The 10,424-nt window shown below is 58.7% G+C and overlaps 2 protein-coding genes across 6 annotated transcripts in view; both read left to right on the top strand.

The window, feature by feature from the left end:
• The first annotated feature begins 464 nt into the window (after positions 1 to 464).
• Positions 465 to 6,493, top strand: AMBP (alpha-1-microglobulin/bikunin precursor). The gene is made up of 10 exons (XM_075170964.1): positions 465 to 631; positions 1,295 to 1,437; positions 1,717 to 1,793; positions 2,316 to 2,429; positions 2,913 to 3,014; positions 3,587 to 3,624; positions 4,517 to 4,595; positions 4,686 to 4,853; positions 5,027 to 5,203; positions 6,352 to 6,493. The coding sequence occupies exons 1-10, from the start codon at positions 521 to 523 to the stop codon at positions 6,381 to 6,383; spliced, it is 1,041 nt and encodes a 346-aa protein (XP_075027065.1). The 5' UTR covers positions 465 to 520; the 3' UTR covers positions 6,384 to 6,493.
• A 987-nt stretch (positions 6,494 to 7,480) lies between these two features.
• RABL6 (RAB, member RAS oncogene family like 6) overlaps positions 7,481 to 10,424 on the top strand; it is a 58,130-nt gene continuing 55,186 nt past the window's right edge. For 2 of the 5 annotated variants that reach the window (XM_075170185.1, XM_075170184.1), the window contains exon 1: positions 7,481 to 8,017. In XM_075170185.1, coding sequence (XP_075026286.1) covers positions 7,888 to 8,017 — 130 coding nt within the window. In that variant the 5' untranslated portion in view covers positions 7,481 to 7,887. The remainder of the gene's footprint in view (positions 8,018 to 10,424) is intronic. The other 3 variants (XM_075170188.1, XM_075170187.1, XM_075170186.1) reach the window with 2 other exon arrangements.

The following is a 10,424-nucleotide window of genomic DNA, read 5'->3' as shown; positions in this document are numbered from 1 at the left end:
GCAGCCCGGGCTCTGGTCCCTACAGACACTGGTCAGAGTTACGCAGGGTGGGGACCCCTCAGTCCTCTCCTCTCTGCAGGGTCAGGCTGGTCTGCCGGGGCTGGGGGCACCATCAGGGCTCTTTGCAGGACACCAGGGTAGGAATATGAATCCCAAGGTGGAATAAAGTTGATGGGCAGGTCCTGTCCCCACGTCTGGGCCAAGCAGAGGTGTAGGAACAGGCGAGGGTGAGGATCTCAGCCTGGCATGGCAGGACGATGCTCGTCTCCCCTCCTGCACCCCACAACAGCTCTCTGCAAATCCCCGCCGCCACCGAGGGCAGCAGTGAGCCCCGGGGCCACATGGCCAGGGCCATGCGGGGCCACCAGCTGCCCCACGCCTCCCCGGCAGCCCCCGCAGCCGGGCTGGCCAGCCCCGCTGGCTGTGGTCTGAAGGTCACAGCGCTGCGCAGTGGGGACAGCACAGAGTCCGGGATCCTGTGGGTGCGCTGGGGCTCAGCAGCACTCTGAATCCACCAGCCATGATGTTTTGGGGTCTCCTTTCCCTTCTCCTCTTCACTGTGGCCAGCGGGACGCCTGTCGGGGACCAGGATGAGGATATCCAAGTGCAGGAGAATTTTGAGGCTGAGCGGGTAACGGCGGCTTGCGGTCCCTTAATTCTGGGGGCAGAAGGGATGGGGGAAAGCTTTATTTCATTTTCCTCCAGAAAGGAGGGAGATATTACCCATGCCCATGTCAGGCTGTGCGGGACAGGTATTGGCAGCGTGGCCCTCCCAGGGTGCCGGTCAGGGGGTGCCACCCCGCCGGCACCAGCCTTCGGGATGGCCTTACCCCAGCAAACACCTCGGCAGGGCGGCTGGAGCCCGAGCAGCCAGGGCAGATGAATCCCATGAGACGTCTCTTGATCTGCCCAGCCCAAGAGGTGTGGGCAGGGCCCGCAGGCAGCCCCAGCATGAAAGATTCGTGTGGGATGCAGAGTGCCTGGGAGATCTGCAGCCAGCCCTGTCCCCTGCCAGGCTCTGCACGGCCCTGCACGTGTGCCTGGGTCTGGGCCCCCCAGCACACACGGGGAGATGCCAGTCTGATGCCTCCAGCCCTGCCTGGTGGTCAGGAAAATCCTGCATGATGTTGATCCGCTTCCCAAATTCTCCAGCAGCTCTGGCCTCGGCACCCTGCACCATCGCCCCGCAGTTGCTTTCTTGGCCATGAATATTTCAGCTCTGCAGAAAGCCAGGAGATGCCCCACCTTGGTGGAGAGGGCTCGTGGCAGAGACGTCCCTTTCTTCTCCCCGCAGATGTACGGGAAGTGGTACGACATCGCCATCGGCACGACCTGCAAATGGATGAAGAACTACAAGGAGAAGTTCAGCATGGGCACACTGGTGCTGGGCCCCGGCCCCAGTGCCGACCAGATCAGCACTGCCAGCACCAGGCTGCGGTATGGGGCACTGACGTGGGTGCTCGAGCCTCCCCCCAAAGCCACCCCACCCAGGGGCGCTGCATCTCGCAGGGGCTGGGACAAGACATGAGGGTTGCTTGCTCTGGCTGGCATCAGAACCCTGAGGAGGGGCTGGATCGGGCTCAGATACCCAATGCCTTGGGTAGGGGGATTTGAGGGGTCCTGTGCCATGGCCTTGGTGCCCCAGACAAGATTTTTGTGCAATAACCAGGAAGAACTATCACTCCGAGCAGCTGATTGTTTTCCTCCTCCCTCCAGGCAAGGTGACTGCACACACATCTCAGGAGAGTACCAGAAAACCAGCATCCCCGGCAAATACACCTACTATAACCCCAGTAAGTTGGGCTCGCTGCCCACCTGGTCGGCCCGGAGAGCTGCGGCATGGGTGATGGGAACCAGTGCCGGGCACAGCCAGCAGCTGGGGAAGGGGTTTAGGAGAGCAGGGCTCAGAAGGCACTCCACAGTTTGGGTCATTTCCAGCCAAAGTACGGAGTGAAGCTGGGGGAAAGGGGCTGTTTCAGCACTGTCCCTGCATAGGCACGGGACTATGAGACATTCCAGCAGATCCCTCCTGTCCCCAAGGTCCCAAGCTGGGGCAGGCTCCTACCAGCCACGTTTCAGGAGCATTGGTGGTAAAACTCAGTTGTCCGCAACCCTTGGTTTCCAATCCCCTTGACTAAGAAGAGGCTGGTGAGCCTAAAGGGAGTCAGGGTTGTGTCAGAGTCTGCTCCCCAAAAATCAGCTATTTTCTTGAATTAGCTGCCTGAGTTCAGCCCCCAGCTCTGGGGCTGTCTCACACTGCCCCGTAGCTCCCTGCGGGGCAGGAATGACGTCCCCTGTGTCTCTGTCTCACCCAGAATGGGATGTGTCTATCCGGTCCTATGTGCTCCGCACCAACTATGAAGAATACGCTGTCATTCTGATGAAGAAGAAAAGTAGTTTTGGCCCAAGCACCACCCTGAAGCTGTACGGTACGTCTGGCTACGGCATTTGTGGGCAAGCAGGCTCTGGGGTGGGCCAATGCAGCTCAGAAATACCACCAAAGGTGGTGCTCCCTTGGCCTTGGGGGACCTGACCATGGCTTTGGAAGTGGACCAGCTCGTCTTTGGCACTGCAGAGGTTGAGTCTTATGGCTCAGCTTAGAGCCACATCACACATCAACATCCAAACCAGCCTGTTGTTTGGGATGAAGGTGGCAATATCTGCCTGGAAGAAACCCAGGCCCTGAAGTGGCAGGAGATGCTGGCTTTCGTGACTGAGAGATGTTAAAACCACTTTGTCCAAGGCCTTGGTCAAGGCTGGCCAAGAATAATGGAGAAAGGTTGGGTAGGACCGGGAGGCTGTTACTGGGCCTGCCTGCAGCTGCCTGAGCTCTGCGGGTCAGTGGGTGGTTGGGGGGCTGCATGCAGACCCCCTCCTATGCCAATCCCCTCACAGACTGTTCCCTTGCCCAGGGAGGAGCCCAGAGCTGCGGGAGGATCTCATTGAGGCTTTCCAGCAGCTGGCTTTGGAGATAGGCATCCCCGCGGACTCCATCTTCATCCTGGCCAACAGAGGTAACCTACCACGAGGCACGCGCCTCTCCCACTGCCTGTCGCCCCGGCATGCCGGTGCACTGGGGCTGCTCCTTCTTGGTGTGTGAGGGTGGGGAGAAGGGGGGCGGTCAGGATGGAGGGGGAAGAGGCAAAGGCTTTGGTAGGATGGGATGGGAAGGAGACAAGGCCACGTATCAGTCAGGCTTCCACCAGCTTCCAGTTGGTGGGGTCCTTGCTGGGCTGTTGGGTCAATGCACCCCACAACACTGTGCTGGGATGAGGGCGCAGGACACCCAGGGACACTCACGACTGCTCCCCATGGCTGGGTGCTCCCAGGACCTGAGGAGCGCCTTGGTCAGCCCAGGAGCCAGAAAGTGCTAGCATGATGCAGGTGGGTGTGGGGATTGCAGGGTGATGCTCCTGCGAGGGGGAGGTGGAAAGCAGCAAGAGGGGAAGAACGCTGGGGTGAAACTGGGAGGGCATCCCCTTCCCCGGGGTCCCGTGTGTGCATGGTGCAGGACCATGGTGAGATGAGTTTGTCAGGACACCACGCCTCTCACGCTGCTGATCTTCTCTCCTGTCATCTGGGCCAGGTGAATGTGTCCCCCAGGAGACTGCAACTGCCCCCCAGGTGAGTGGCCCACCCTGGATGGATCGAGGCTGGGGACATCCCCTCCAAGCCAAACCTACTGGAGACCTGGTGTCCGGGGACCAGGTTCCGTGGGCAGGACACGTTTGGGCAGTGGCTCCACTGACTGCCCTGGGAGAGGCTCTTTCATCTCCACTGATGGGCTTTGCCTGCGAGGACAGGGGCACAGACAGGGCTGCAGGCTGAGGGCCCCAGGGGACAAGTGGGCACCAGGGCTCGTTTCCAAGTGGAAGGCAATGGCCCTTTCCTACTCTGATTTTTTCACAGGGTGAAAGTTGTCACATGTGGAGCCTGATGTGTCCTTGCTCCTTGCCTGGCTGTGGGTGCCCCAGCCAGGCTGTGGACTCCCCCTCCAGGGATGGGGAGGCAGCTCAGCGCCCCACTGATCCTTTGGGTACAGTCACCTAGCACCTCCCGATCTTGCAGGGTTGAGTTTAGAAGGATTTTCAAGAGGGAATGGGACTTCCATAGGAGAAACAGCCCAGTTGACTTGAGAGCAGGTAACGCATCTGGAGGACACACCACCCTGCGTCAGTGAGAGGAGAGAGACATCCCCAGCCCAGCACATGGCGTGACTGGGGCACTTTGGGTGTCTTTATCCAAAATACACGATGCTGGTGCCAACCCAGGACGAGCACTGGGCTGGGAAGACTGTAAGTTGTAGAGGGATCACAGCCTGTTGACCCAAGATCAATGACTGGAGACGTGCTGGGAGCATCGAGGAGGATTGGAGCCTGCACGGGCTGCAGCACCCAGCAGAGCTGCCCCTGACATAGCCCATCCCGGGGGCAACGGGGGTCCAGGGGCGATGGGGTGGGCAGCAGGTCCCATGGGCAGGGGCTGACGGCAGCTCTGTGCTTCCTTCCCTGCGCAGAGGGCGCGGAGAGCAGTCCTGCCCCCCGAAGAGGGCTCAGCCACGGGACCCCTGCCCCCTTACATCGGCAATAAGGAAGGTACGTCCCAGGGGAGGGGGGCTGCATCAGGCGTCCCCCTGCCCTGCATCCCCGCTTGTCTGTGACAGCCCATGCCGCGCTCGTCCGCAGACTCGTGCCGGCTGAGCCGGGACCCCGGGCCCTGCAGTGGGATGCTCTCCCGCTTCTTCTACAACTCCTCCTCCATGGCCTGTGAAACCTTCTTCTATGGTGGCTGTCTGGGCAACGGCAACAACTTCTACTCGGAGAAGGAGTGCCTGCAGGCGTGCCGGACGGAGGGTGAGTGGGGCGACCAGGAGACATCCTAGCGGGGCGAGGGCACGGGAGGTGCCTTTGCTGAGGCATCAGAGGGAATCTGAGAGTGGCCTCGAACCCCACGTGTCCGGCATCCATGTGGGAGGTGTGGGGGGCCCTGAACCCCCTGCGCTCAGAGCAGCCCCCTGTCCCCGCAGCTGCCTGCAGGCTGCCCATCGTCCAGGGTCCCTGCCAGAAGCCGGTGACACGCTGGGCCTTCGACGCGGCTCAGGGCAAGTGCATCACGTTCAGCTACGGAGGCTGCAAGGGCAACGGGAACCAGTTCTACTCGGAGAAGGAGTGCAAGGAGTACTGCGGGGCTCCTCCGCTGGCAGGTACCCCCACCCTGCCTGCACCCTGCCCGCACCGCACTGCGCTGTGCCGGGGGAGCCGGGGCAGCAGCCTGCACCATCTCCCGTCCTGCTCTGGGCTGGATGTGCTGGGTCTGCCTGGGGTTGGGACAGGGCTGTCCTGGATCTGGGATGGGTCTTGGGATGGGTCTGTCCTGGATCTGCATGGGTTCAGGATGGGTTTATCCTGGGTCCAGGATAAGTCTGGGATGGATCTGTCCTGGGTCTGGATGGGTCCAGAATGGATCTATCCTGGGTCCGGGATAAGCCTGGGGTGGGTTTGTCATGGGTCCAGGATGAGTCTGGGATGGTTTTGTGCTGTGCCTGGGATGGGTCTGTCCTGGGCTGGGGACTCTGACGGACTGAGGAATATGGTCGTTAATCTACAGACAGTATCGCACAGCGGGGTACGTATAGGCTGCAGATGTACTGAGGCCATGACTGAACTTCAAAACCGTCTTGATAAAAGGGGAAACAGGCCCGAGCAGGATGGGGTGCAGTGGTGAGCAGTGGAGATGCCAGCCCCCAGGCAGAGGATGCCAGTGAGGGAAGAGTGGCTGAAAGATTTGGGGAGGGTGTAGGAACCCTGACACCAAATAAGGACCACACCGGGGTCCCTGCCAGAGGTCTACTCTCCGTGCGACGCCTGCCAGACCCGCCAGCTCTAGTCAGCACAGGGGTTTCCATATTGAACCTCCTTGGGAGACACAATGGGCACCACTTACCCCTGGTGAATGGACAAGCAGGTTTTCAGGAGCGTCAGGGGAAATCTTCCTGTAGAGAGGGGTGAATTCAGGGGTGTTCAACCACAGCCTGCTCCCAGCGGGGCAGGAGCTAGGGGCTTAGCTAGGGGCTAAGGATGGGAGGTGGGGCCAGAGTAACATGTCTTAGGGCAGAACCCATCTTTTATTATCCCTGTCACCAATATAAAGTGCATTAATGCCACCATGGCAGGTGGTGGGACACAAAGTGACATCCCAGGACAGCACGGGGGTGCACGAAGGGTCTAGACTGCTTCCCCCCATCACTGACGGCAGGGACAAAGTGGGAAGGAGCAACCATCGCCATCTGACTGCGGGGCGAGGGAGGGTCTGTGGGTTTGTCCGTCACCCTGTGCGTCTCTCCGCTTGCAGAGGACGAGGAGTTCCTGCATCTGTCAAACTGACGCGGGCGGAGGACGAGCTGCCGGCGCCCAGCACCGGGGCCCCGCAGGAGGGTGCCGGCAGCTGCCAGCAGCACAGGAGATGTCTCCAACAGTAAATGTCTCTAACGTGACCAACGAGCCCAGTGTCCATCCTCGAGCTGGTGGGGAGCAGGGTGTGGAGTCCAGGAGGGGCGGGGGATGCTGTGGGGTCCTCACTGGCCTCCCTGGTGGGGTGTCCCCCACTTTGCGGGGCTGCTGGGTGCTCCCCACTGAGTCTCTGCCCCTTCCTCAGCCCATTGCCCTCTGCCCATACGGTGCTGGGGTGGCCAACCGGGGCACCACCCCTAAGTCCCGCTGGCTGGGGTTCAGCCCTCCATTTCCCAGGGGATGGTGATGGGCAGCCAGGAAGGGGTCAGCAAGGGGGGGAACGGGTGCCTGCTCCTCCCTGAAGGTGAATAATTGCTCCTGCATCAAGGTCATGGGGGGACTGGGGAGGCCCAGTCATGGGCCGGGGTAGGGATCATGAGGAGGGGTGACGATCACGGGGGGTTACGGGGGGTTTACAGCAAAGGATTACGGGGTGTCAGAGGGGACCCTGAGGGGTCACAGGAGGGAATTATGGGGTTATGAGGGTCACAGGGGGAAAATGGGGTTGTCACAGGAGGGGATTACAAGGGTTATGGGGATCACAGGGGGCTATAGGGGTCCCAGGAGGGGATTACAGGGGTTATGGTGGTCACAGGGTAGCTATGGAGGTTCCAGGAGGGGGTTACAGGGTTTATGGGGGTCACGGGTGGGGGGCCTATGAAGCTCACAGGAGGGGATTGCGAGGGTCTTGGGGGATTATGGGGGTCCCAGGAGGGGATGACAGGGGTTATGGGGGTCGCATGAGGAGACTGCGGGGGTCCTGGAAGGGTTAGGTCACAGTTGGCTTTGGGGGGGGTCACAGGGGGTCCCGGGGTTCGTGCCCACGGCGTGCCCCGGCCGCGCGGGCCCAGGACACGCGCGGGCCCCGCCGCCGGCCGCGCTCCGCGCCCCGCGCCCTGCTGGCCCCTGCCAGCCGCCGTAGCCGGCGCCGCGCGCGCCCCGTCCCCCGGCGGCGAGGCGGAAGAGGCAAGATGGCGGCGGAGGCGGGAGCGCCGTGCCGCCTCCGCTCCCCGCGCCCGGCCCCGAGCGGCGGCGCCCGGCGGGGCTGAGCCGCCGCACCGGCCCCACCGCCCCCTTACCCCCGCGCCGCCAGTCCCGGGCCATGCCCGGTTAGGGCCCCCTCCCCGGCACACGGCGGGGCCCCGGCTGAGCCCCCTCCCCGCCGCGGCGGGCCGGGCCGGGCCGAGCCCGCACACCTTCGCCCTGCCGAGCCCGGGAGGCCCCTCATGGCCGGACCAGCCCGGCCCCAGCCCTGATTCACCCGCACCCCCCCGAGCCGTGACCTCCCCCTATGCGCCCCCCGGGGCCGCCCTGCCCCTGAGCCCCGGAGCAGCCGCCCTTTTCCTGGAGGTGGTGGCGCAGGTGTGGGACCAGAAAGATGTTCTCAGCCCTGAAGAAGCTGGTGGGCTCGGACCAGACTCCGGTCAGAGACAAGAATATCCCTGCGGGGCTGCAGTCCATGAACCAGGCTCTGCAGAGGAGGTTTGCCAAGGGAGTCCAGTATAACAGTGAGTCGGAGCCCGGCTTCGGGGGGGTCTGTCGGGGGGCACAGCCAGCCCCGGGCGGGAGGCAAGCCGCATCGGTCCGTCCCATCTGATGCCCCATAGCGTGCCCAGGGATCCCGGTGGGACTGTGAAATGCAGATGCTTTCGTTGTGCACGGTGGTGCTTTTGCCAGTATTCGCCCAAAGCCAAGTCTGCAATTAAATGTTAGAGCTTGCGGAAGCGTGGGAGGAGTAAGGGATGGGAAACTTTTATCTTTCTGTGCGGGACTTGGGAACCTGTAGTGCAGCGGTGTCCCCAGTCAGCAGATGGCCTGAACGGCTGCCTGCGTTCGGCTGACTGTGGCACAAGAGAGGTTCCTTGTAAATCAATTTTAGTCAGTTAAAGCATCAAGAGGGTAACTCCCCTGAGTGTGTGGGTGACCTTCCCTGCAGCCCAGGATAATGCTATTTATAATTAAGCTCTAGTGGTTATATGATAAGGGTCTATTGAAAAGCTTTACTCTGCGAGGCTTTAATAAAAGATGAGTGATGTATGCCTTTATGTGCTCTTGGTACATAATTTCATACTATCTTTTCTGCAACTGATACATTTACTCTTTTCTCAGGGATCGTTTTCAGAATTTTTTTCCTTTCAGTGTCAAGGCTTAGGGTTGTGTTTTTCCCTTGAAGCTCAGTAAAGGTTATTTCTAATATAATGTGTCAGGAGGGTACTGCAAGTATGTGAAATACATCCCAAAGTAACAGTTGTGAGATGGGGACAGTAGTTATGTCATCCTGGCTGAAAATAGAGACGGTACCAGAGAGCACTGTGAGTATCAGCTTGTCTGTGTGGATCCAGGCAGGCAGTGAAGTCAGATTGCAGAAGGCCGGGAGATTGGCAGTTGGGAGAGAGACTGATTTGTAAACGTGGCACTGAACAATTTCTGTAAAGGCACACGTGTTGGAGGAATAAAGCTTATCTTGGATCTTAATCTGAAAAAGAACGTGAAGGGAGAGGTTAGCACTTTGGGGTTTGAGGCTTTTCTTGCTTTGTTTAGTATTATCGCTATTGACTGTGCTTTTGAATTGATATATTTTGAAGCTCTCTGCTTTACTAGGGAGAGCATTTGGTGCCTTTATGCATAGCACATCTGTTAGATATGCCAGTAGTGCTTAATTTAGAGAATTAGTGTCTTAGCAAGCAGTCATGAATGTGTACAGAAGCACAGTGTTGTTGTTAAGACACTTGATTTCCAGTGAAAGACGGGGTGAGAATGAAACCATTGTGTCTTGAAATACATACTGCATCGTTAAGCACGTACCTGGACATCTGCTAGTTAAAGAGTCTTGATCTGTGCAGAGGCTTCGTGCAGCCCGCAGACCAGAACACATCCACGTGCTTCACTGGTACATGTTTGAGATCAGGTAGCTAATACCAGCTTGTGAATTATGTAAGAGAAAGGAGTTGACTTTACAGAAAGTGAATATTTGTGCTATGGACAGTATGGATGAGCTGCATCCTGCTGGCACAGCAACACAACTCTTTGGTACGTGTTGACTAACTGCATTGTCGACGAACCTGCGTGGATGTGTACCTGCTTGCCATTAATACAGCAAGGCCAAAAATGCCAACAGCTGAGCTACCCACTGTAGCTTTGCTGCTTTTTGTCTCGTTACTGAAAGCCTCAGGAAAGCTTTTTGGTTTGTGCCCTGTTTTATCAGGATTTGTGTTCTAGTTACTGCTTTCATATCTGGAATAAAACTGCAGCTTTCTGTCACTGCCGTAAGGGAAGCTTTCCAATCTCCATAGTAACTCTTCCCAGGAACGCTATTATATAATATTTATAGGAGATACAGGCAGGCTTACGAAAGGGCCTCGAAGTACCCGACATAGCCATGGCACTGGGTAGATGGGGTAGGTTCCAGCACGGTGAGGTTGTGGTCTCAGCTGAAGGTGGGCTGTGAAGGAATGTCATTACAAGGGCCATTGCTCAGGAGGGGCAGAGCTGCAAATCCTATGCATTGCCAATGCCCCTTTCTTAGCAAATATATGACATTCAGCAGAGGAGTGCAACATGTGTTTTGTAGCCACCGTTAACACACATGGATCTTTAAAACTCCTCCGCTCCCCTGGAGTTGCCTGGAGCTAAACCAAAGAGTGCTGCAGTGTCTGGTTTTACAGAAATGTTTCCTTGCTTTCATAGACCATTACTGATTGTGAACTGAAGCCTGTTTCCTTCCCAGAAATATAATCAGTGTGCTGAGAATGCCTTGAGTTGCTTGCTGATAAGGCAGGCAGCAAATGGCTGGGACATGGGCCTTATCACCTGGCTCTTGGTGCCCCTCTGCGGGGCTCAGACAGGCCGTGCTGTGCCAGCCTTCACGGCTGTCAAGTACATTTTGTAACCAGACAGTGAGGTGGTGATAGTGAA

The sequence above is a fragment of the Calonectris borealis genome, chromosome 21 (genome assembly GCF_964195595.1).
Source record: "Calonectris borealis chromosome 21, bCalBor7.hap1.2, whole genome shotgun sequence".
Lineage (NCBI taxonomy): Eukaryota > Metazoa > Chordata > Aves > Procellariiformes > Procellariidae > Calonectris > Calonectris borealis.
The sequence above is the reverse complement of the archived record's forward strand: the minus strand, read 5'-3'. Positions and strand labels throughout refer to the sequence as shown.

What these genes read in the sequence shown, in the direction of transcription:
- AMBP (XM_075170964.1), top strand. Translation starts at nt 521, where the DNA reads ATGATGTTTTGGGGTCTCCTTTCCCTTCTCCTCTTCACTGTGGCCAGC. An exon ending in TTACATCGGCAATAAGGAAG is followed by an intron (nt 4,596 to 4,685) that starts GTACGTCCCAGG and finishes GCTCGTCCGCAG; the next exon opens with ACTCGTGCCGGCTGAGCCGG. An exon ending in CGGGGCTCCTCCGCTGGCAG is followed by an intron (nt 5,204 to 6,351) that starts GTACCCCCACCC and finishes CTCCGCTTGCAG; the next exon opens with AGGACGAGGAGTTCCTGCAT.